The sequence below is a fragment of the Chrysemys picta genome, chromosome 3, assembly GCF_011386835.1.
Source record: "Chrysemys picta bellii isolate R12L10 chromosome 3, ASM1138683v2, whole genome shotgun sequence".
NCBI classification, from domain to species: Eukaryota; Metazoa; Chordata; order Testudines; family Emydidae; genus Chrysemys; species Chrysemys picta.
In genome coordinates this window covers 71008428-71034883 of record NC_088793.1, presented here as the reverse complement: position 1 = coordinate 71034883, position 26456 = coordinate 71008428, and the positions used below count along the sequence as shown (strand labels likewise).

The 26456-nt window shown below is 42.8% G+C and overlaps 2 protein-coding genes across 4 annotated transcripts in view; one reads left to right on the top strand and one right to left on the bottom strand.

Annotated features, from left to right (window-relative positions):
• The window catches only part of MDN1 (midasin AAA ATPase 1), a 175711-nt gene that overhangs the window by 76641 nt on the left and 72614 nt on the right, over positions 1 to 26456 (top strand). For 2 of the 3 annotated variants that reach the window (XM_065590184.1, XM_065590183.1), the window contains exons 35-47: positions 1823 to 2020; positions 6952 to 7160; positions 7991 to 8113; positions 8931 to 9128; positions 9241 to 9348; positions 11047 to 11235; positions 12720 to 12809; positions 12930 to 13190; positions 13322 to 13592; positions 14719 to 14878; positions 15144 to 15260; positions 19182 to 19390; positions 20988 to 21133. In XM_065590184.1, coding sequence (XP_065446256.1) covers positions 1823 to 2020; positions 6952 to 7160; positions 7991 to 8113; positions 8931 to 9128; positions 9241 to 9348; positions 11047 to 11235; positions 12720 to 12809; positions 12930 to 13190; positions 13322 to 13592; positions 14719 to 14878; positions 15144 to 15260; positions 19182 to 19390; positions 20988 to 21133 — 2279 coding nt within the window. The remainder of the gene's footprint in view (positions 1 to 1822; positions 2021 to 6951; positions 7161 to 7990; positions 8114 to 8930; positions 9129 to 9240; positions 9349 to 11046; positions 11236 to 12719; positions 12810 to 12929; positions 13191 to 13321; positions 13593 to 14718; positions 14879 to 15143; positions 15261 to 19181; positions 19391 to 20987; positions 21134 to 26456) is intronic. The other variant, XM_065590185.1, reaches the window with a different exon arrangement.
• LOC135982627 (uncharacterized) lies at positions 23708 to 26067 on the bottom strand. The gene is made up of 2 exons (XM_065590189.1): positions 25393 to 26067; positions 23708 to 24318 (listed from the first exon to the last, which is right to left on the bottom strand). The coding sequence occupies exons 1-2, from the start codon at positions 25925 to 25927 to the stop codon at positions 23825 to 23827; spliced, it is 1029 nt and encodes a 342-aa protein (XP_065446261.1). The 5' UTR covers positions 25928 to 26067; the 3' UTR covers positions 23708 to 23824.

Here is a 26456-nt window from a genome sequence, read left to right as displayed (position 1 = left end):
TGGTTTTTCAGTGTACAAAGCACAGCTGCCATTAACACCAGCTGCAGTTGTGGATGCTCAGATCTTCTGTAAATTAGATCTCAGGGTTTCAAGTCAGGTGCCCAGAAAATGAGAAACAAACAATGACCACATCTGACAAGTTTAGTTAAGTGACTTGCCTAGCATCACACAGGAGTTCCTTTGGCAGAGGCAGGGATAGAATTCAACTGCCTTAATCAAGAGAGCGTCCCTTCTCTTTTTGCAATCCCCTCCCTCCTTCCCTACATACTTCCCAACTTCTGCAAAAAACGAGGCAAGGGTCCTACAGACAGTAGCTTCCTCCTTCCTTACACAACCCTGATTAATCCCCGGAGCAGGTGTGTCCAGTGCACTGATTGGCGGAGGGGTCCAGTGGAAAAAAATGTATATGATCATGTAAATAAAGACTGTATCATAACGCATACACATTCTGGCATTTCCTAACTTTTGAGTGCTTGAGTTTGCAACCTCAATGTTCTTTCATTGTAGTGTTTTTGAGTGTAACTTCCTAGGCTTTTAAAAAAGCAAATTGAAAAAAGCAGAAATTCTATTGTGGCCTCATATTGATACCCACATGGGCCATCAGCAGAGTTGGGACCTTTAGATCCGTGGCAGAGACCTTTGCCATTTGCACTCACAGAAGTACTGATAGCAGTTAGTACATGCTCATCCTCGGTCGACCACCGCTAAAGGGGATGAGACTCTCACTTTCCAGTGGGTTTCCACAGATATTTGCTGACAGCAGGGGAGTTGTAAGAGTCAGCCTGTTCCAGGCTCTCGAGGGAAGTGTACTCTACTGGGTACAGATTCTTCTGCCTATGTCCATCCTCCACCAAGCTTGATCCCTTTTTGCCCTGCTCCCTCCAACCTGTCTGGCCTGTGTCTGGTCCAGTCCTCTCTCTTCTTCACCCCTTGCCCCACCCACCCTGTTTCCATTTCTCAGGATTCTCATTCCAGTCCCAGTCTCCTTACCCAGCCCGTCCTAGTCTCCCCCAATTCTTTGTCTCTGGTCTCCTAGCCCAGCCAGTCCCAGTTCCCAACCTCCCAGCTCCTTATCCATTCTGTGTGTCTGTCCTCCCCGGCCCCGGTTCCCAGGCTTTCATCCAATTTGTCTCCCCATCCCAGTCGCTTTGCCAGTTCTGACAAGGAACTGGGTGCACAGGAAGATCTGTTTCTTCTCCTTCTTCCCTCTGCATCCCCACCTCTGGTTCCTACTCCCAGTCGTGTTGTCCAGTCAGTACCCCCTCCTCCCATCTCCTTGTCTGCTGTAGGGTGTTTCCCTCCTCCCCCCAGACATGAAAACTGACAAACATAAGCATGTGAATTTCTTCAAAAAATCTGCCTTAAGCAGACATCTGGCATGGAAAATTTCAGCCCAAACTGTTGAAGTTTTGCATAGTTATAAACAGCTATAAACAGGATCTTATAATGGGAAGTGTCAGGCAACTTTAATAATAGGCAGTGTTACGCAGCCCCCACCTATAATACAGTAGGTTGAGATTAACCTTCACATTTTTTATTTTTAATTCAAGGCAGCAATACAGTTGTGATGTGGCATTAAGCACCATGTGCCTTCTGAAAAACAATGCTACTGTATCTGTAGATCTGTATTTCATACATATGTATCTCTTTGTTGAATTCACTAACAGTATTTGGTTGAGCTCAGCACGGTGCATTCACTGTAGCTTACTGCACTGCAGTTTCTATACTGTTGGCTGTCTGTGTGTTTCTGAATTTTGAAATGAAAACAACTGGCTGTAGTTGGGAATCTTATTTTTACTTCCTTTTGTTTTCTTTAATATAGGTACAACATCTTGCTCAGCTGATACTGCTTTATCTGCTCGTGAAAAATGTCTGACATTCTTATGTGAGAAACTTTGCACTATTGTTGAGCTTACAGAATATCAGAAGGATGAACTGAGGATTTACGACAGAACAAAGGAGAGAGAATTTATATGGATGGAAAACTTCATGGGAATCCATCCATTTTTTATACCAAGAGGCAAGTGTTTTTTGTGGGGTGGGGAACATTCATCCCATGTTATGCCAAGATATGTGGGGAACTGTAATTCATAATGTGTTGTAAAAATAAAGACAACCTCTTTTTTTTTTATATAAGTGCTGCAGAGTATTCCCAAGCATATCTAATATAATTGTTTCACCCTTTTTAGAAAGCCACATCTGTAAGCAACCTTTTATTTATTTATTTATTTATTAATTAACCTTGAGTGGATGCTTCAGGCATATTTCCCTTCATCTGACCCCAATTTTGATATGATATAAGAACCTAGATATTCTTATTGGTCCAAATATTGCACATTCTGTTCATGGGCTGGCTAGGACAATACGTTCTCTTTTCCTCTTAAACACTGATACAGGGCAGTCAAACTTCCCCTCCGCTCCCATTGTTGTCATTGTGTCCCATTAGTACACAGGTGAATTGGAGGGACACTACAGTACTGGTGACATTCATGCCTCTGAGTTTGATTGTGGCATAGTTTCTGCAATCTTGTGCTGCAGCTATAATGAAGTCTAAAAGCTTTATTTTTAACTGCCGCTTCTTCTCCTACCATAGCAACTAGAGAATCTAGACCAACAGAACTGTTTTTTAGCATTGGACAACCTGGTGTACTGTATTTTACTTTGTTTGGATACAGGAAGCTGATATTTAAGATTCCATCCACAAAGTAGATGGAAAATGTGCTGTATTGGTGATCATTAGTGTCTGCTTATGAAGGAACTAGGTGAGTTGTGGTCTACAGCCTATGAGATACCAAGACCACACAGTTCACCAGGTGTCTTGTTGCTGCTGCAAGCTAGCAGTTTGGGTCAGTTGTTGAGTGAAACTGTTTCCTCTACTCAGCTTCTGTCAGAAAAGCTGTCATCGGTCCCTTCTATAAGAAACCATTTCTTGACACTGGTAGTCCTACAAATTACCTTTGGGTTTTGAGCCTTTTTTTGTAGGTAAAGGTGATTGAGAAGGTTTTGAGGAAGCGACTTTATTAGACCTACTAGTTGCTTTTCCTGCTATTTACTGCGGGGTGATACTGAGCTGTCTATGGACTGTGGAATGAGCGGATGGGGTTATTTAGCATCTCTTCTCTCCTTTCTGAGAAGTCCAACAACAACCGTGTTGGGGCAATTGCGTGTCATCCTGCAAAGTTTTCATAAGAGATCAGGTTTCATCTTGTCGTGTTCTCTTCTCCCTCTCTTCTCTTCAAACTCGCTCAGGGGAGAGGGCTGGATTCTATGTTTAATTCTGCAGGACATGATGTGAATTTGAGATTTCATGATCCCATCAGTCCACAGCATTGGAGGTGCCATTAAGATCAGTAGGATGTTTGCACAGAGATCAAGGGAGCAACAGAGCCATTATGTAGTAACTGAACTTCTGTTTATTCAGCACGTCATTGGCATATTCTGTATCACTTATAAATGAAAATCTGCTCCTGTTTAGGCCACAACTACTTCTGTCCTTTTTTTCTCTTTTTCATTATCTTCTTTTCTCTTTTTCACTGTCCTTCTTCTCCCTGTGTATCTCCTCCTTTCTTCTGTCTGTATTTTCTTCCTTGAAGCAACTCCTAATTCCCTTTCCCCACAGGGCTTTACACCCATCCTTTTGCTGTTCCATTTGCTAAAGTAATCAGCAATGGAATAATTAATGTTGACATTGAAGTGTGGTCATTATGCATTAACTCTAGTCTGGTCAATAGTGGACAATAAAGTTCATGCCCCTGAGTCATTGTTTGAGGATTTTTTTTCTGACTTGGCAGATATAATGGCATCAGTTACACTCAGTTCATGTTTGGAAGAGTCTCTCTGTTGCCATGAGGACTAGAAACCATTTAAAAAAATAAAAGCTGAGATTCTGCATAATCTGAATGTGTCAAGCAGGCCACATACATCATGTGGGTTGTGCATTTTGATGCCCCTGATAAAACCACATTAATGGATTGGTACCCATTGTGCTGATAGCTAAAATCTAGGTCTTTCATCAAATCCATGCAGTACAGTCTCTCTGCTTATCCAATGTCTGCCTAAGAGGCATGGATCAAGGTGAGATGCCTGAAGTTCAAACCAGAAAAAAGAGAGGTGATGCTGGTGGGTAATGGGAGAACTGATTGCGAGGGGTTATTTGCTATGAAGCGTTGTGCCTTCCCTTAATCAAAGGTCTGCAGCGTAGGGATTATTTTGGACCCTTATTTGCTACAATCTCTGATCCAAGTGTCAATATTTTTTTTTCTGTCTGCACCTGGTCAGGAGGTTGTGATCTGTGTTCCCTCATGCAATCCATGTCACTTTCTAGATTGGGTGACTCTAATGCACCTCTAAAGACCACCAGAAATATTTGGGTAGTGCAGGACACAGTAGCCTACCTGTTTAGCTATGCTGAGCATGCTGCTCCTGTACTCTTTATGCTGCAGGGGCTTATCTATGTCCAGATGAACAGGAAACTGTTGGCTTTTCTGAAGCTCTGTATATGGGCTGGGTCCTGGCTATGTAAGAGCTCCTTCTCCCTTCATACTTTCATAACTGATTAAAGGTGGTGTTTCTGTAACTAGATTTGCAGACCAGGGGAATAAGGAAAGGTGTTTTACTCAGCGCCATTTGACTAGAAGTTGCTGCCAGCTCTTTGGGGAAAGCTGTGTCTGAGTTAAATTTGAATGACTGGGAAGAGAAGTGGCTGGAGGTGTTACCTTGGCATGTGTGCTCTTTAGTGCGGCATCATGAGGGTTGCAAATTTATAGATTGTCCTTTTGGTGGAGCCAGTTATTGGCAGGATAATATATTTTGATTGTGATTTTACTGATGTAAAGTCTCTCTTTTAGGCAGCAGGCATGTCAATTTCATTTAAACAAAAATAAATGTGTAGACAAATGGAGAGATCTAATATAATATAAAAAGAAATGGAAGAGTTCTAAATAGGAAGTTTGTCATATAATGCACACTCTTTTGGAAGGATGGAATGTTTTCAGGAGTTTATAAGTAAGGAGAAATGTGCTGGGATGGAAAAAAGTGGTGGGAGTAAGAGTGCTGACTCTTAATTCATTTGGCTAACTTTTATTTTATAACATTGCACAGTTCAGAGCAGTGGTACCCAGTCTTATTACGCAGGAAGGCCACATAAACCTAACCCTAAACCTGTGTGGGCTAAACAGATTCTACATATTTGAATAAGTTTAAAGTCATCTGTATTGATTTATATTTTAAGTTCAGCTTGTTTCATATGTATTTAGATAGGTTGTTTCTCAATTGTACAGTATTGTCTATTTGCACACTTGTGCAAACTAAAATGATGTCATCATGATGACAAAATACTAATGAATCAGCTGTTGGTATGTTGTGTTGAAGCAGGCTACAGGCCTTATGAAATGCCCTGGTGGGCCATAGATTGAGCACCCCTGGTTTAGAGCATGTCTCTGTTGTATAACCAGTGCCTAACTTGGAACATTCAAAAATACCGTGACAGGCATTGTTCCCTCTATTTTTTCCCATGCATGTGCGGAATTAATTTCGTTATGTGCACCAATATGGAGGTGATGTGTGGTGGGGGTGGGGCCAGAGGTTCGGCGTGTGGGAGGGGGCTCCGGGGTGGGGCGAAGGGGATCAGGGTGCAGGAGGGGGTACAGGGCTGGGGCAGAGGGTTGAGGTGCGGGGAGGTGAGGGCTTCAGCTGGGGGTGCAGGCTCTGGGGTGGGGCCAGAGATGAGGGGCTTGAGGTGCAGGCTGCCCCCTGGCCATGGCGGGGAGAGGGACCCCCCCTCCCCCCCAGCCCTCTCCCCGCAGCAGCACCTGGGCTGGGGCCGGGAGAGAGGCACCTCTCCCTGGCTGCAGCACCACCTGGACTGGGGGAGAGATTTTCTCCCCGGCCCTGGAGTGCATCTTTCCCCAGCTGCGGCAGCTCCGGGATTGGGGGAGAGCTGCCTCTCCCTGGCCATGGCAGCTTCAAGGCTGGGGGAGAGCGTCTCTCCTCACCCCTCCCTAGCTGCGTCAGCTATTATGATGTGTAAAGAAACTATACTATAAGCTTTCAGTTTACCTATATACTAAAGTATTTAGGTGATTAAGGGCCGCGGGGGAGGCACCTCACCCCACTGCAGCCCTGAGCTCCTGTGCGGCCCTTGATAGGCTGCTGCGTAGCCATGCAGCTTAGAGAGAACTTAGCTGACAGGCACTTAAAAATACGTCTATCTTTCTGACAGGATAACTGGCACCCAAAAGGGGAGAATACCTCTTTCTATATAAAATATAAAAATCTTTAAAGAAGGATAGTGACTAACACCTTGCATACGTGAGAAATGGTGTTTTACTATTGAAATTACAGTGAGCTCTAAAGGTGGAGGTGTCTGATGGGCAAGAAGATCAATGCTTTCTTCAGGTTGTGCTCTATAACCAGAGTAACGAAAATGCTTGCATGAGAGGGCACTTAACTTTGGCTCACAAAACTGGCAATGTGTGAACAGATTTATAAACTTTCCCATAACATATGGGGCCAAATTTTTAAAAAGCTGCCTCTAATTTTACACTTGCAGCCAGTTACAAGCTAAACAGAGCATTTTATAGACTTGATTTTCAGACCCCAGCCTCCAGTTTGGTTCATGAACACCTACAGGTTTTAAAATTCCATGTCCAAAACGCATTGCAAAGTGCATGTGCAGGTGTTTGTGTGTATGCGCAAAACTATGCATGAACAAATGGAGACTGTGCTGAGGTTGAACCGAATCTCAAACACTAAATATGTCTGCCGGATTTGTGAGGATAAATGTTTGATACATAATTTAGTTACTGGTCTATCTTCCATCACACGCTGTAGTAGGGTGAAAAAGCTGTAGGCAAGTTAATAGGTCTTTAGAAAATGTGATCTAAAATATTCTAAATGTCTGTAATATTTAGTCTGTGGTTTAATTTTTGTTTTGCTTTCTCTTCATCTTAGGCCCTGTTTTTCAGAGGAACAATGTTTCAGATTATGCTTTAAATGCAGGAACTACAGCAATGAATGCACAAAGGCTGTTAAGAGCCTTACAGCTTAACAAACCCATTCTCTTGGAGGGGTCTCCAGGCGTGGGCAAGACCAGTCTAGTAGCAGCATTGGCAAAGGCTTCAGGAAATTGCCTTGTTCGAATCAACCTGTCTGAGCAAACGGTAGGGTAAAATGTTACCCTGGTAATTTTTTTTTTTTTAAAGTATGTGTAGATACATATGTAAAATATTATATTGGTTTCTTATTTTATGAAGCATGAGTGATTACACTTGTAAACTCAGATGTTGAGTCATAAGTGTCCGACTTCCCTCATCAGTCTTGAGATTAAACTAATGAGGAGTGGAGTGTCATGAAAGAGCACACAGCTGCTGCTATTTCCAGAAGCTGTGTGTTGTGCTGATTACAATGTGCAGATCGTCACGTAAACTGCATATAGCTTGATTGCTTCAAACTTGTTCGAAAGACTTGGACTATGGCTACACAACAGCTTAAGTCAATATAAATTATATTGCTCAGGGGTATGAATTAGCCACGCCACCCCCACCCCCCGAGCAACATAATTTAAAGGCCGGTGTGGACAGTGCTATGTTGGTGGGAGAGCTTCTCCCGCCAACATAGCTACCGCCACTTGTTGGGGGTGGATTAATTAAGTTGATGGGAGATCTCTCTCCCATTGACTTAGAGTGGCTACACAGAGATCTTACAGCAGTGCAGCTGCATCGGTGCAGCTGTGCTGCTCTAAGCTCTCTAGGGTAGTCATAGCCTTTGTTAGAGACTGACATTCATGTTCTTGTATTGTTTTGCATACTGTATTTGGTGACTGAAGTCCCAATATGGAAAATGTAGAATATCTTCTTTTAACTCTCATCGATTTTAAATGCATACATAGATCTTTGATTTTTGCTTATTTTTGAACAGCTAAGTAAGCTTGTGATCTGGTAACTTGTTATGTAGTTTGTAAATCTTTGCTTTCTTCCTCTACTTCCCCAAGGATGTGACAGATTTATTTGGGACAGACTTGCCTGTGGAAGGTGGAAAGGGTGGAGAATTTGCCTGGCGTGATGGACCCCTGCTTGCAGCATTAAAGGGTGGACACTGGATTGTATTAGATGAGGTGAATGGAAGTCAGGCACACCAATAAAATGGGAATGTTTAGGAAAAGAGAAGTGGTGATTTATGGGTGTTTAGGGTAAAATTTCCCAACCAGCTAAATGACATGCTTGGAAGTACCCTAGATCATCTTTGAAAATGAGACTCAGGCTCCTAATTCCACTGACTTTCAATGAGAGTTAAGCTCCTAAAAGTCTGCAGTCACTTTTGAAAATGGATTTAGGCTCTTAAGTCGCTTAAGCACTCTTGCAAATGTTACCCTTAAACTCTGAATGCAAGTTATTTCTTTAAAAAAATGTTTTGTATGTAGCAAAGTATACATTCCTTATGGAGACCTGGACTACAGTTATACTAAGTATGAAGTTTTGAAAAGAAATTGTGTCTTTAGCTATTTGTGAATTTAAAAAAAAACACAAACCACCCTAATTTCCTCTGTTGTGCAAAACATGATTTTTAAGCATTTGTGTAATATAAATATCTCAACTGACTTTTATTAACTTGATAAAACATTTAATATGTGGATTTAGGAGTGGCATGAAAATAGTTCAAAAGGAAAAATGAATGCTTGAAAATAGACATTTATAATACAATGATGCTCAGATACCTTGGTGAGGGCATGGTAGAAGAACAGAAAAACCTTACCACTAGTGCAGTGCTATAATGTGGGATTTGTTAGCTGTGGGTAGTCATGTATGACCATGTTTGGACATGTTTTGGACAGGCAAGGAAAGTTGAATCACATTTGTGTTTAAATTACAGCCTGCTAAAGTGGAGGCCATTTTTGAACAGCATTATTTTATCTTATTTCTTTTTTCAAATAGTTGAATCTGGCTTCCCAGTCTGTATTAGAAGGACTAAATGCCTGCTTTGACCACCGAGCAGAGATTTACGTCCCAGAATTAGGGATGAGTTTTCATGTGCAACATAAGAAGACAAAGATCTTTGGATGCCAGAATCCCTACAGACAAGGAGGTGGAAGAAAGGGGCTACCCAAGTCCTTTCTTAATAGATTTACACAGGCAGGTCATGCATTCATTTCAGGCTATGCCTGTGATTCTTTTTTGTGTCCTTCTCATGATGAAACCCACATGCACACTACATAAATTCCTCCATGTGTTCTTGGTCCCGCAGGTATATGTTGATCCACTTTCAGCTGCAGATATGGAGTTCATTGGGAATACCTTGTTTCCTGCCATCGACAAAAATATTATTGCTAAAATGGTTGCTTTCAATAACAAGGTAAAATATGTTTACTATTCAGATTTGTACTGATGAAATCTGTTGTCTGAGGTAGGCAGAACATGTGAGAGACGTTTTAAAAAGAAGTATAGAAAATAGTTTTGGGGTGACAGTGTTGACAGGTGAATTTGAAAAATAATTGTTTTCACTGAGGGTGGGCTATTCTAGAAACATTAGGGAAAACCAAAGCTATGTTTTTACAAAACTGAGTTACATTTCTGTTTCTAGATTTAACTCTGTTATTTATCATAGGATGCTGTGAAAGGGACTGTAATCTAGGAAAAAAAGTATTTTGAGCAGTAGAGGCTTTTTTGGGGAATGCAGGGTATTTTTAGTATATTTGGGGGATGATCACTTGCAGTCAAAAGAGAAGACCATAATGGATAAATCCTTTGTAGCAATAGATACAGAGATAACCAACATCCAAAATGTAGTATACTTTAACAGGCATTCAATAACTTCTAATTTATGGTGCCTCAAGACATAGAAGTGGTCTGCTTAGGGCTTAAGACCTGTTGTTCTGCACATTAGTGTCCTAAACTTTTTCAAACGTATTTTTTCTAAATCCACAGTACATTGTAAATGTTTAATTCAAATGAGTCTAATTTCAAAGACTTATTGCAGAAAAATCCCCTCCAGTGAGTCATTGGGGTTGGACTGGTCTACAAACAAAGATTAGAGTTTTGGCATGCTTATAGAGTTGCTTCTAAAACAGATAATTATCCTTGTTTGGCCATATCTCAGGAGATTGGGGGGAAGGAGCACATCTACTCTCCAAGCTTTCAGTTCTACTAAAGTTGGCATTGTGATAAAATCCACTGAAAGAATTTTATCTGAGGTGGCTTTTCTTTTGTAAGTGTGTGTGTGTGTGTGTGTGAAGATAAAATAGATGACCTTTAAAGCCAAGAAAAGTATGAAGCGATAAAAGAATATATATTATACGTGGGCTTGGCTGAATTCCATGTTTATTTTTTTTATAATTTCAACAGACAATATTGTTTATTTTAAGCACTTTTTCAATTTTTATCAATTTAAATTTTCAGAGTTGCACAGAATTATAGGTTTTAACAATTATTTTTATCAAATTTTCACAGTTGAGGGAATTTATTGGGAGGTTGATTAGTTACACAATAATTAATAAATGACAGTAAATGTTGTGATTCAAAAAGTTAAACCTTTATAACCATTAAAACACAAATTGTCAACATCACATATCAAAATATACAGAGTAAATATCCTTAAATCAAACTCGTAAGTTCTCAAGCAGCATTTTTCTTTCTTTGCCTATCTGTAAATTTTGTATTATTGATGGAAAATTTTTTTGTCAGTTTGTGTGTGTACAGTGAAATCAGTGTTTGCTGACATTACCGATTCAAATATAATCCTTCTACGCCTAATTACATGCCTTATGTAGAATTATTATGTGGTGGAATCTCACTGAAAGGATATTGGCAGATTGCAAAAGAAATGTGAGTTGATGCAATGACTAAGATGTTAGGGCATTAGGAGATAGACGACTACCTTCATTTTGGGTGGGCTGAATCTGGTGGCAACAGACCCTGAACTCGTATTTGCAATGTTCTCTACATCAGGGGAGCAGAGCCTAATGACACAGGTCCACTTGGCTTTTAAAAATATTTTTAAGATGACTGCATATGTGAGTGGAGTAAAAAGATTTTGAACTGCTGCTTTTTCCAGATTGATGAAGAGGTTATGGCTCAAAAGAAGTGGGGACAGAAAGGGGGACCCTGGGAATTTAACCTGCGTGATCTTTTCCGCTGGTGTCAGCTGATACTTGTTGACCAGTCACCAGGATGCTATGATCCAGGCCAACATGTATTTTTGGTCTATGGTGAAAGAATGAGAACCAGAGAAGACAAAGAGAAGGTGAGCTGTACATCCTCGCTCCCTGTTGCTTGATTGTTACAACATGTTTCTAGTAATGCCTGTATAAATGCAATGATATTTGACAGTTTTCAGGTAGAAATTACTGTTGCATACAAAGGAAAATTTTCAGACATCCTTTGTGTACCTTTTCCTAATTTCCTTTAGAAATACCTATTGTTTCTAAAGCTGTTCATGTAAGACAGTGGTTCTCAAAAGTATCACCCCCCCCACCCCCGCTTTCTGTCTGTAGTTGTTTATGCCCCTCACTCCCACCATACAAGTACGTATATGGACACCCAGCTCTGAAGGCAGCACTGCTGCAAGCAACAGGACAGAAGTAAGGATGGCATGGTATGGCATTGCCTCCCTTAATTCTCTGCTACTGACAGCATCAAAATACTTTTACAAGTGCAAAACAATATAAAACATTTCTCAGGTCATCTATTAAATATCAGTATTTCTGCAAAAATACCTTACACGTTCTTATGGAATGACCTGGACTTCATGAGTGGATGGGGACCGAGGGTTGTGAGCTGGGGAAGAGAATTAGTAATGGTGTGTGGAAGGACCTAGGAATTGAGTAGCAATTGGTTGATAGCTGTGGGAGGGAGGGTGAGTAGTGTGATCTACTTTGTTAATGTTGCAAGGTTGTTGTTTTTCCCCCCACTGGCTTTCTGTTTCATTTCTGCATTCTTCAAACCCATTATCTGTAATGTGAATGTGTTGTACAGCATCACCCCTACTTACATTTTGTCACCACCAACCACCACCCTTCTGTACTATATTCTGCAAGCTTCTTTGGCTTTATTGAACCCTATGTCTTCTCCCACTTGACAGTACCTTTCTTCACGCCACTCCCCAGGCTTGAAACAGTCTCCCTTGTTTAGCATGCCAAGCAAACTCACTTTAAGTCCCCCCCTAAAACTATTTATTTTGGTTAGCTTTACACCACTCAGACTCCTCCTGCTCTCATGCATCACCTAATACTCCTTTCATTTTCCTCATTACAATTTAAACAAAAATAACCAAACAACCTAGACTGAAAATTTATCAAACCATAAGACTAAACTTTTGTGCCAAATAGCTGCTTGGTCATTTTCCCCTTGTGTTTCATTCTTTCCCCTTTCCTTGATCCACATTGTCTCTTTCTATATGCTATTTCAAAAGCTTTACTGACTGGCTTCTTTGCCTGTAGTCAGTTAAAGAAAAGAGGTACTGGTAGTATAAAATTGTGTTCCATGTTCTGTGATAGGAAGCCATAGTTTGCTAAGTCTGAAGGACTTGTGGAATTGTTGATGTGTGCTGCTAAACAGTTGCAGCATTTCATTGTTGGATGAAATGATCCCTTTGGATAATCCGTGAATAAGTTGGTAAAGTGCTTTGGGGTAGCTCACAGTGAAAATTCTATGGAAATAAAACATAATTCCCACACTGTAGAAATCTAGGCTGATTCATCTTTTTAACCTTTCTTTTGGCTATTTTAGGTCATTTCCATATTCAAGGACATTTTTGGTCAAAATTCTAATCCATATAGGGGAACCAGACGGTTTCTCATCACTCCTTATAATGTTCAGGTAAGATAAATTAAAAACAGGGATTTTTTTAATCCCCCTAAACTTGAGCTTCCATTTTTCTTTCCCTTGCCTCCATCCCTCCCCATCAACATATTTACGTGTTTTTATTATTCTTTTTAGATCGGCTACTCAGTTCTCGCTCGTGGCAACTATATTCCTCCCCCGTGCAGATGTCTGTCTCTTTTACATCATTCCCTGCAGTCCCTTGAGTCCATAATGAAATGTGTGCATATGGGCTGGATGGTAATATTGGTGGGTCCTGCAGCTGTTGGGAAGACCAGCCTTGTTGAACTTCTGGCCCACCTGACAGGTCATCGATTAAAGGTTATGGCAATGAACAGTGCTATGGATACAACTGAACTCTTAGGTGGATTTGAACAGGTAAATGTTATTTTTGGGGGTGGGAGGTAGTTTATCCAACTGTATGTAGTAGTTGTGACATTAGAGTTAAAGCACTGAATAGAATCTATATACTATGGCTACCTGGATGTAGTAACTGCTTAATGTTGCAGGTTGATATCATTCGGCCATGGCAGTGCCTACTAGAGAAAGTGGAGAGTGCTGTGAGGACACTAATAAGGGACAGTCTCCTTCTGACTGAAATCTGTCCAGATGATGCTGAAGTTGTGTTGCGTGCTTGGAGCAGTTTCATCCTTAACTTTAAATCCAAATCTCTGGGTGAAGGAAGTAGAAATGTCACAACTGAACTGGTGAACAAACTAGAGGGAATACTTGCACTTATCCAGCGACTAAACAACAAAATAAACTCTTACTCAAAAGCAGGTATGTACAGAGCTTATTTGAAATCAAAGCACTGAAAATTAAATATTCCAGGTACAGACGCCTCTGTGGCGCGAGGTATAGAACTAATGAAATGTTGAGAACGATTCCTGGTTTTTCATTGGTTATTTCTGAAGCTACCATGAAACTCTGCATATGCAACACACAGTTCATCTTTTAGAAAGGTTATTTATTGGTGGTTTCTTCAGATTTATTTTATTATACAAATGTACTATGGTACTGCGCAGCAGCCAAAATCAGGGTCTTGTTGTACTGGATATTTTACAAATACATAATGAGACACACCTCATGCCTCAAAGAGCTTATAATTGAGAACCCCAGAACTTCAGTGAGTTTGGTGTGCGTGGACTCCTGTGCGGAGTTCATGGCATGCAAAATATATGCATGTAACAAACAAATGGAGGGAAAGGAAACTGCTGGATTAAACTGACAATAGTAAATTCTCCCAATTCAACTTGATAACCAATTACAAGGCCAAATTGAGAGATGTTCGACAGCAGTTGTATTAAATATCAGCATTTTGATTTTAATAGTAGAATATTGTTGCATATAAGATTATTTTATGATCTTCCTCTCCACAGATTTTTACCACTGTCTTTTCAAATTCCAATGGCTGAATTTCCAAAGTTAAAGAAAGTGGTTATGGAGGTAGTTGGCATCCTTGTCTTGCCCCTCTGAAGAGGGGAACTTGAGGTTGTTTGTTCTTAAAGTTAATGTCTAGAATATAAAGTGGACACATTTTCATCAATTTCAGGAGGGTGATGCATTTCTAATTAAATCCTGTCAACTGCCTTTTTCAGCGTTTAGTAAAAATGCACCATTAGTATCTATTAACCCCAATTCCTGTGTTAGATGTAGTAGACTCAAAGTTCCAAATCTTGCAACTGTATCCACCCTGGCAAGACCCTGTATCCATGTAGATCTTGGGCACATGGAACCAGTTGCATAAGGGCCTAAATTGCATAGTCCTCTAATGTGGAGGAAATGTGAACTCCAGCAGTGGCTCGTTTAGTTTACTCAGTAAACTACTAGCTTGTCACTCCACTGGAAATGAAGGCTGTCTCTGCCAGTAATAGAAGCAGTGATTACAAGATGTGTTCTGTTTCAGAGTTTTCGAGACTGATGGAAGAATTTCGACATTTCAGGCTGCAGCTTGTTCAGTCTGTGGATGGTAACAGTCATGGCACTTTTGAATGGGTTGATGGAATGTTGATTCAGGCGTTACAGTCTGGGGACTGGCTTTTAATGGACAATGTAAACTTCTGCAAGTAAGAGCATACAGTAATTTCATTTCTTCAATCACTAAACCTCTGTCTACCTCCCTAGTTCACTTGGCCCTTCAGTCTTTCATTAACTTTTTCAGCTTTAGAAAATGTTTGTCTGATAACTTTTAGTAACTAGATACTGTGTCCTTTTCCAACTGCTTTGATTATCACTTCAGCTCTTCATTTTTGGAGTATAGTATTTTGATTAACTGTGGGATTGATGATGAAAGATGACTTGAAACTCATATAAACTTTCTTTTGAATGTAGTCCATCAGTGCTGGACCGCTTGAATGCTCTACTCGAACCTGGGGGAGTCCTTACCATGAGTGAGAGAGGTGTGATAGATGGCACCACCCCTACTGTTGCCCCTCATCCGAATTTCAGGTGCTCCATTTCTGTACTTCTGTGAAGTTACTTTATATTTTTGTTGGGATTTGATTCAGACACAAATTACACTGGTGGTGGCAATTTAAATGCTCTAAAGGCACATAGCAACCCCACATTGTTACAATTGGATCGTTTTCTACTGTCCTCCAAAGTCATCTAAATAGCCTTCTGCAGCAAAAATGTCTGGTTAGGGGGTGGGAGGTGGGAAACCTTTAGTCATATGCTACCATTTTAAAAGGGTAGAACTTGAGTTAATTTAGTAAATCTAAATTACATATGACCACAGGAGGATTTGCCTGTGTTTTTGGGTCTTTGCTGAATGGGTTTAACACCTCTTTTTGTCCAAATAGAGAGGCAGAATAGAGGCAGAGCGTGCTTTATATAATTGATCCAAATAACTTTAAAGGGAAGTTAACATAAATTTGTGTCCTAATGCTAAGATGAACTTACATAAACTGAACTCAGACTGAGTTCAATGGGAATCTGCCCAAGTAAGTTCTTTGAGTGCTGGTCCACTGTGGATATGCATGCGCCTGAGACCAGAAGATTCGTGTTAGTAATGTCTGTTTGGTCCACACCTAAGTACTGTTTCTCCTCGTGTTCTGAACCAAGGCTATCAGGGACAGTACAGACTGGCCACTTCTCCAATTCCTTCTTACCGCTGCATGGCGTGAGATGGAACACTCAGAACTCTTCCTTCAACTTTACTTATAAATAGTTCAAAAGCATATCTTATTAGATAGGTTTAGTATAGTTAAGATCTGGGGAGTCTGTTTTTCCCCTTTGGGGTTTTCCTCTCCACCCCACTGCTTCCCCTTCTTCCTGACAGGGAAATCTCATCAGGAGGTAATGTCATTGACTTCATCCTTGCTTACGTTCCTACCAGCATTAGAAAGCTGCGTAATTGTAGAAAAGTCCACTTTGGCACCAATAGGTATTATCTTTTTTTTGGACCAGCTTCTATTGGTGAGAGAGAGAGAAAATTTCAAACCACACAGAGCTTGAAGGCAGCTGGTCCAATAAAAGATACTACCTCACCCCACTTGTGTCTCTAGTATCTGGGACTAGGGTGGAGTCATGAGGAAACATAACACCATATTCCATAAATATACGGTTTCCTCATGACTCCACCCTAAATTTGTCCCCAATTTGCACGCAAATCAGTCCATAACCTTATGTATATTTTCCTAAGCCTCACACTACCAAGGAGGAATGGAGACTCCATTCCATCTTCAAAGAGGAAAAAAAAATCTTTTAGGAATTTGCTCAGACTCTGGTTGCCTTTGCAGAATGCCTAAGAGGGCAAGCTCATCGCAAAGACTAAGTGGATTTTGGGTTGTGTCTTTCTCTGTTGTTAGTTGTCTGAGATTCCTCCACCACACCATGTGTTGTCCCACTCCGTCAGCTTCACTTCGAGGAGTACCTCTTGTTTACATATGCCAAGCAGCCACATGGAGTTCCATTCATACCTTCACAAGACACTATGCCCTGGTGCATGCCTCCTCAACTGATGCATCCTTTACTCTCCTCCTTCACGAGTCCCGTTTTGACAGTCATCCACAATGAAATACCCATAGGACCAGCACTCGAAGAAGAAAGAGAGGTTACCTACCTTCCATAACCAGAGTTTCTTGAGATGAGACATCCCTGTCTGTATTCTACTACCAGCCCTCCTTCCCCTATGCTTTGGATTGTAGTAGAGAAGGAGGTGGGTGGTCTGTGCACTGCCTCTTATACCCTCAATCTTTAAATAATGATTTGAGGACTTCAGTAAAACAGCCAAAGATTATGGGTCTATTACAGGCGTGCTGTGAGGGTGGGTGAGGTTCTGTGGCCTGCAACGTGCAGGAGGTCAAATTAGACTAGGGGTCTCAAACATGCGGATGCAGCCCGCGGAGCTCTTTCCTGCAGCCCGCCAAGCTTCCTGCATGCCCCGCCCTCCCACCCCCAGTTACTTCCTGTCGCCGCCAAACTCCTCTTCCCCCCCGCCCCTCCCCCGAGTTATTTTATATGGCAGCTAAGCTCCCCGCTGTTAATTTTATACGTGCACGAGGGCTGAATCACAGACAGTTCACTTCTTTTCTAGCAAGTATGGACAGTGAATATGGGGAACTTCTGTATCACACTCAAGTTAGATGGCTGAGTCGTGGAAATGTTTTGAAGCGTTTTTTTGCACTGAGAGAGATTGATTTCTTCATGAAAATGAAAAACAAGAAGGTTCCACAGCTTGTTGATTCCACTTTTATCTACAACCTTCCTTTTCTAACAGATGTAACTGATCACCTGAATGCACTGAACTTGAAACTTCAGGGTAGAAAACAGGTGATAACACAGATGTATGACAGTATTAAGTAATTCAAAGTCAAGCTTACTTTGTGGAGGAAACAGCTGACTGCTGGCAATTTGGTTCTGAATTCCTTAGGAAAAGTTGAACCCAAATTCTTGAAAGAATATGCAGAGATCATTTCTAACTTACACAAACAGTTTGATGTGCGGTTTAAAGATTTCAAGACACTTGAACCACATTTTCAACTTTTTTCCACACCATTTGCTGTTGAAATTGACTGTGTTGCAGAGGAAATGCAGATGGAGTTAGTGGAGCTTCAGTGTGACACCATTTTGAAGCAGAAGTATACAGATGTTGGAATTCCAGAATTCTACAGGTTTCTTTCACAAGAAAGACTTCCCATGTTGTTCTTTGCTTCCGCAAGGATAATAGCAATGTTTGGAAGTACATATATATGTGAACAGTTTTTCTCTTCCATGAAGATTAACAAATCTGTGTTAAGGTCAAGGCTTACTGATGAACATTTGAAAGCAACACTGAGATTGGTTTCGTCTCAGGATATCAAACCTAATATTGATTCATTGATTCATAGACTCTAGGACCGGAAGGGACTTCGAGAGGTCATCGAGTCCAGTCCCCTGCCCTCATGGCAGGACCAAATACTGTCTAGACCATCCCTGTTAGACATTTATCTAACCTACTCTTAAATATCTCCAGAAATGGAGATTCCACAACTTCCCTAGGCAGTTTATTCCAATGTTTAACCACCCTGACCGTTAGGAACTTTTTCCTAATATCCAACCTAAACCTCCCTTGCTGCAGTTTAAGCCCATTGCTTCTTGCTCTATCCTTAGAGCATCTATCCTTGATGCTCTGGTTGATGCAAAACGCTGCCAGCTACCCAAAAATGAAATGACTGTCAAAATTAGCACTGACTTTTCACATTACAGTTAAAGAAGTTAATAAATTGACTTTTAACAGCATATTATATTTTAATACTATACTACTATATTACTCTTTTTTTTTTTTTCTGCCTACCTCCAGGTGCTTCCCGCCACCAAACAGCTGTTGGTGGGGCTTAGCACTTTACAGGAGGGAGGGGGGAGGAGCGGGGAGCCACGCGCTCAGGGGAGGAGGTGGAGAAGAGACGGGGCAGGGCCGCATGGAAGGGGTGGAGTGGGAGTGGGGTGAGGGGCAGCGGGGGGGGGGAGGTCAGTGATGCTGCCCTCGGGCCAATGCACTAGTCCTCATGTGGCCCTTGTGGTCATTTGAGTTTGAGACACCTGAACTAGATGATCATGATAGTCCCTTCTGGCCTTAAAGTCTGAGTCTTTGACTTCAGAGTACAAAGAGAAAGTGCACGGGTACTGACCAATGGATGCTACTAGCAAGAATCTTCCAGTTTCAGGCATGTGGAGTGCATGCATAGCCACTGTGTAATACAGATAGGGATCACACATCTCTGAGAACTCTGGAAGGGAGGTACTACCTCTCTTTCCTCAGTATTTAACCCTTTATTAGCATGATTTAATTGGTTATTTTATTTGCTGTGGCATTCTCTGCAGAGCAAATGTAGTGGTTCTAAAGTGAGATCTTAATTATTTTATTAATCTGTTCTGCATATTTATTAGGCTTTTCCTTTCAATGGATCCTTTCCATGGGGAAATATCCAGAGCCATGAGGAACCGTGGGATTGAGATTTACATTCCTGGGGAAAGTGATGGGAATTTATTGGACAATCTGGACATGAAAGTGTTGCTGCATGGACTGGGCTTGCTGGGAGATAGTGTATGTGATGCACTCATGGCTGTACATTCAGAAACTAAAGAAACTATAGCAGGTGAGACAACCCCTCTAAACAGTTTGGTAAATACTCCCTATCTGGGCATTATATATCTTGTGTGGCTTGGCACTGAATGTTAAGACTGGAGTATTTTGGTCCCTCCAATGTACATTATGTCCAGTTAAAGTAGAGAGGCAGATGCTTTTAGTATAATTAGGTTTTTTCTTTCATTTCTAGTCTTCCAGGACTTGGTATGAATTATAAAGCTCAAGAGAACCCAGCACACACTTATGATTTCTCTTTACATTGGTATGACGAGTCCACAGATGGGGGAGAGGGGTAGCCGGGGGGGAAGGTGGGTTGTGAATGACAATAAACTTATTCTGGTTGAAAATCAACACAGAAGAAAAGTCTTGCACAAGGTCCTTGTATCACTCAAGCCCGATGGTAAAGACTAAAGTGGTGTGGTGGTCCTTTGTACTCCTTTAAATTTCCTTCTGCATGACCAGTATGTCATGTCTTCAACACATCTGTCTCCTTTGTCAGTGCAGTCTTTTATAATAACTATAGGTATAATTTAATAAAGAATGAGTTATATTTACATTCTGTCTAGGCTGGGATTAATTCAGTTAGCATGGAAAAATTCCTCTCACTGGGTATCTCTGTGGAAAGAGATCATCTGAAAGAGAAGAACTGGGAATCTGGAAATTTGGTTTCTATTCCCAGCTCTGCCACTTGATGTTTGAGCTTGGCCGAGTCACTTAAAATGACACAATCATCTTAAAATCTAGACAATTTATTTTTAAAAGTAAAGTTTTAGATAGGCCTGGTTTTTAAAGCAGGTTTGCTTTTATAGTTTTACAATCCCATTTTAAAGAGTCTTTTCCCATGTGGCTATATGATAGACCAGGGGTCGGCAACCTTTCAGAAGTGGTGTGCCGAGTCTTCATTTATTCAGTCTAATTTAAAGTTTCGCGTGCCAATAATACATTTTAATGTTTTTGGAAGGTCTCTTTTTCTAAGTCTATAATATATAACTAAACTATTGTTGTTTGTAAAGTAAATAAGGTTTTTAAAATGTTTAAGAAGCTTCATTGAAAATTAAATTAAAATGCAGAGCCCCCTGGACCAGTGGCCAGGATCCGGGCAGTGTGAGTGCCGCTGAAAATCAGCTTGCGTGCCTCCTGCGGCACGCATGCCAGAGGTTGCCTACCCCGTGGTAGACCCAGGGAAAACTTGAGTGTTACCATATAGCCGAGGCAGGGAGACTGACTGTACAAAGTGCTACTAAATGCACTGAATAGCTAGGAAAAAATAGACATTTCTCTACTGTTTCAGATACTGAAATTTTAGGTCTTGTAACAGATATAATCATTTACAGGCAAAAAGTGATTTTGAAGTTGGTGATGCTCCCTTTAACTTTAACTTGATCTCATTTTCTCCACTTGTAAAACGGGGATATTTGCTACCTCGCCTGGGGGTGATGCAAGGCATAATTAATTAATATTGGGTGCTCTGCTGCAAGGGACTATAGAATGATAGTGTGTGCCCCCAACAAGTGAGCATGGTCAGAAGGGAGGGTGTTGGCAAATTAAAGCATCTGGAATGTTCTACAAAAATGGCTGGCTGATATTAATATTCCGTGCCTTTTCAGGTTCTGTGTTGTCATTGTCATCTTTGATTCATGCTGCTACACTAATTGTACAACAGTTGCATCGAGGCCTTGGTTTACCAAAGAGTTTTTACAGAGCTTGCTGGGAAGTGTATGTCCGCTCACAGCAGTCCCAGATGAACCAAAAGGTAAATATTTCATTCTTCTTAAAACTGGGTTGTGTTTTTCACAAACGGACAACAATATTGAAATTCCTAGAAAGGAATGCTGCCAGAAGGAGGGTTGGTGATTCTGAAAGCAGCGCTCTGTCCTGTGAAGGGCCTTCGCATGCTGTTGGAGAGCATTGTGCTCTTGGGAGTTTCAGGCCCCAATTTTGAGCTGCACCTGTCAAGAGTCGCAGCCTGATGGAGAGCAGAGAAAAGGTAGTTTTAAACTGCTTTCACACTTCCTGGATTCTGCTGGTGCTAGGGGCTTCTTTGGCCCAGTGTAATCTGGAGTACCCCTGGGAAGACTCTGATTTAACCCATACTGCAGTGGTTTCCCAAGAGGCCTTTCTGTGCCACAGAATGGCTGAAGTGTACAGTCTATGACCCATTCTTCCTGCTCACTGGCATTTCCCTAAAACTGGGGTTGCAGTAGAAGTCATGGGAGCATGCAGTAGAATAGGGCATTTAATCTGAACATGTGTGCTAGGTAATTCCCCAGCAGGGAAATCCAGCTGATTCTAGCCTCCTTACTCCACTTCTGCAGTGTGAACCATTGTCTCTTAAGATGAGGCTGTTAATTTATTATTTACATTCTGTGTCTCCTCAAGCAAAAGTTAGAGGCAGTAGCTCTTGCCGAATTACAGCCTGGAGAAATTGTTCTGTCAGCCTGAAGTTCCACCTGAATATGGTGGTATTGGCTTCCTATCTTACTGTTCACTATTATATGCTGTTAAGAGCAGCTGAGGGTATGTCTACACTACGGGATTAATCCGAATTTATATAATTTGGATTTGAAAAACAGGTTGTATAAAGTCGAAATGTATGCGGCCACACTAAGCACATTAATTCGGTGGTGTGCGTCCAAGTACCGGGGCTAGCGTCGATTTCTGCACCGTTGCACTGTGGGTAGCTATCCCATTGCTATCCCATAGTTCCTGCAGTCTCCCGCGCCCATTGGGATTGTGGGTTAAGATCCCAGTGCCTGATGGGACAAAAAACATCGTCGCAGGTGGTTCTGGGTACAGCCTCACCTCCTCCCTCCCTCCTCCCTCCCTGCATGAAAGCAACGGACGGCAGACAACCATTTTCGCGCCTTTTTTCCTGGGTGGGTGAACACTGCAGACTCCATACCACGGCAAGCATGGAGCCCGCTGAGCTCAAGACAGCAGTCATGAACATTGTAAAAACCTCGCGTGTTCTCATAGAGTTTATGCTCAGCCAGGACCAGAAAAACGAGGCGAGGAGGCAGCGGCGGCGGCAGCGCAGCGACAAGCATGATGAGGACATTGACATGGACATGGACACGGATACGGAATTCTGTGAAACCACGGGCCCCGGTGCTTTGGAGATCATGTTGTTAATGGGGCAGATTCTATCCATGGAACGCTGATTCTGGGCAAGGGAAACAAGCACAGACTGGTGGGACCGCATAGTGTTGCAGGTCTGGGACGATTCCCAGTGGCTGCGGAACTTTCGCATGCGTAAGGGCACTTTCATGGAACTTTGTGACTTGCTGTCCCCTGCCCTGAAACGCCAGAATACCAAGATGAGAGCAGCCCTCACAGTTGAGAAGCGCGTGGCGATAGCCCTGTGGAAGCTTGCAACGCCAGACAGCTACCGGTCAGTCGGGAATCAATTTGGAGTGGGCAAATCTACTGTGGGGGCTGCTGTGATGCAAGTAGCCAAAGCAATCACTCAGGTGCTGCTACGAAAGTTAGTGACTCTGGGAAATGTGCAGGCTATAGTGGATGGTTTTGCTGCAATGGGATTCCCTAACTGTGGTGGGGCGATAGACGGAACCCATATCCCTATCTTGGCACCGGAGCACCAAGCCACCGAGTACATAAACCGCAAGGGGTAATTTTTCAATGGTGCTGCAAGCACTTGTGGATCACAAGGAACGTTTCACCAACATCAACGCGGGCTGGGCGGGAAGGGTTCATGACGCTCGCGTCTTCAGGAACACTACTCTGTTTAAAGGGCTGCAGCAAGGGACTTACTTTCCGGACCAGAAAATAACCGTTGGGGATGTTGAAATGCCAATAGTTATTCTTGGGGACCCAGCCTACCCCTTAATGCCATGGCTCATGAAGCCGTACACAGGCAGCCTGGACAGGAGTCAGGAGCTGTTTAACTACAGGCTAAGCAAGTGCAGAATGGTGGTAGAATGTGCATTTGGCCGTTTAAAAGGTCGCTGGCGATCATTATTGACTCGCTCTGACCTCAGCCAAAGAAATCTCCCCATTGTTATTTCTGCTTGCTGTGTGCTCCACAATCTCTGTGAAAGTAAGGGGGAGACCTTTATGGCGGGGTGGGAGGCTGAGGCAAATCGCCTGGCTGCTGATTACGCGCAGCCAGACACCAGGGCGATTAGAAGAGCACACCGGGAAGCGCTGTGCATCAGAGAAGCTTTAAAAACCAGTTTCATGACTGGCCAGGCTACAGTGTGAAATATCTGTTTGTTTCTCCTTCATGAAAACCCGCCCCCTTTATTGACTGATTTTCTGTAAGGAACCCACCCTCCCCCTTCCCCCAGCTTTCTTTCAAACCAAATAAAGTCACTATCATTTAAAAATCATTTATTCTTTATTAATAGATTAGAAAAAGAGGGAGGGAACCCGGGTGGTATTTGGGAGGAGGATTGCTGGGAAGGAAAAAGCCACAAAGAAAAGGTTAAAAAAATGACAGCCTTTTGCTTGGGCTGTCTACTGGGGTGGAATGGGAAGGTGTACGGAGCCTCCCCCCCCGCGTTCTTACACGTCGGGGTGAGGAGGATACGGAACATGGGGAGGGGGGAGGGTGGAACAGGGGCTGAAGCGGCAGTCTGTTTTCCAGCAGCCGTTCCTGAAGCTCCACCAGACGCCGGAGCATGTCTGTTTGCTCACGCAGCAGCCCCAGCGTTGCATCCTGCCTCCTCTGGTCTTCCTGCCGCCACCTCTCCTCACGTTGGTCCCTCATGTCCTCACGTTGGTCCCTCATGTCCTCACGTTCACTGGCTTCTTTCCTATACTTTGAAACTGTTTCCTTCCACTCATTCAGATGAGCTCTGTCACTGCGGCTGGATTCCATAATTTCAGAAAACATCTCGTCTCGCGTTCTCTTCTTACAACGCCTTATCTGTGATAACCTTCGGGATGGAGGAGGGAGGCTTGTGGAATTTGCAGCTGCTGTAGGGAGGGGAAAAAAGAGAGACTTGTTTAAAAAGCTACATTTTGCAGAACAATGCTTATACTCTTTCACGGTGACCAACACTATTCACATTACATAGCACATGTGATTTCTGTGCAAGGTCGCATTTTGCCTCTTAATGCTGAGTGCCTGTGGCTTTGCTGCTAGAGATCACAGGTCTGGGCAACAGAATTCGGCTTGCATGCGGCCATGGTAAGCCATTGTTTTACAGCTTCTGCGCCCTCCTTTCCCACATACCAAGCATAGCCTGTAGAGTGCTGCGGTTTTTCTGTTAACATTCAGCAGCAGCAGAAAACAAACTAACCACCCCCCCCTCTCGCCATGAATTCTCTGGGATGATCGCTGTACCCCTCCCCCCCCACCGCGTGGCTGGTATCAGGGAAGATCCCTGCAGGCACCAAACTAACCACACACACCCCCCCCGCCGCCGCCCCCCTCCCGCCATGAATTCTCTGGGATGATCACGGTACCCCTCCCCCCACCGCGTGGCTGGTAACAGGGAAGATCCCTGCTAGCCAAACGCGAAAAACTCAGGGCCAATTTCCCATCTGCGCTTGGCTAACTGCAGGGAAGGATTTATTTTCCGCCACAGGCAAACAGCCCAGTAGGAACGGCCACCTCTGTCCCCTTAATTAAGTTCCCGTATTTCAACCAGGTTACCAGGAGTGATAACACTCTCCTGAGAATTACACAACAAGATAAAGAACGGATGTTGCTTGAATGCCAGCAAACACCGGGACCATACGCTGCCAGGCTTTGTCAGGCAATGATACCAGATTACTTGCTGCAAGCATGGCGTGGTCAAGTGTCCTACCATGGAGGAGGGAATAAGGATGCACTGCCCAGAAACCTTGTGGCAAGGCTTTTGGAGTACCTCCAGGAGAGCTTCATGGAGATGTCCCTGGAGGATTTCCGCTCCATCCCCAGACACGTTAACAGACTTTTCCAGTAGCTGAACTGACCGCGAATGCATCCCAAGTCCTCAGGGCAAAGTAATCATTAAAAACCGTTTGCTTTTAAAACAAGTTTTATATTTTAAAAGGTAAACTCACCTGAGGTCCCTTCCATGGGGTCAGAGTCTTGGGTACTGGCTTGGGAGGGTACTTCAGTCAGGGTGAGAAAAAGATCCTGGCTGTTGGGGAGAACGGAGTGCTGTGTGCTCTCTGCAAGCTCATCCTCCTCCTCCTCCTCCTCTCCCCCATCGGCAGAATCCTCAGGCGTCGCTGATGAGACTATCCCCGACCCAGAATCCACGATCACAGGTGGGGTAGTGGTGGCAGCCCCCCCTAGAATTGCATGCAGCTCGGCGTAGAAGCGGCATGTCCGCGGCTCTGACCCGGAGCGACCGTTTGCCTCCTTTGTTTTTTGATAGGCTTGTCTGAGCTCCTTGACTTTCATGCGGCACTGCTCAGAGTCCCTATTGTGGCCTCTCTCCATCATGCCCTTGGAGATTTTTTCAAAAGTTTTTGCATTTCGTCTTTTAGAACGAAGTTCTGCAAGCACTGAATCCTCTCCCCATACAGCGATCAGATCCAGTACCTCCCTCACGGTCGATGCTGGTGCTCTTTTTCGATTATCAGCCTGCATGGTTACCTGTGCTGATGAGCTATCTGTGGTCACCTGTGCTCTCCACGCTGGGCAAACAGGAAATGAAATTCAAATGTTCGCGGGGCTTTTCCTGTCTACCTGGCCAGTGCATCCGAGTTTAGATTGCTGTCCAGAGCGGTCACAATGATGCACTGTGGGATAGCTCCCGGAGGCCAATACCATCGAATTGCGGCCACACTATCCCTAATTCGAAATGTTAAAATCGATTTTGGCGCTACTCCGCTCGTCGGGGTGGAGTACAGAAATCGATTTAAAGGGCCCTTTACATCGAAATAAATAGCGTCGTTGTGTGGACGGTTGCAGGGTAAATTCGAATTAAAGCTGATAAATCCGAATTAAAGTCGTAGTGTAGACCAGGCCTGAGTGTCGTATGTTTCAGTTGTGGTTGAAGTGCTTTGGTATCTTTTGGTATGAAATCTATAACAAAGTAAGATTATGTATATTCTGCCTGAGTAGTAGTATCTGAATGCATGTTTAAATACATAATGCTGAATTGCTCTATGCTCTT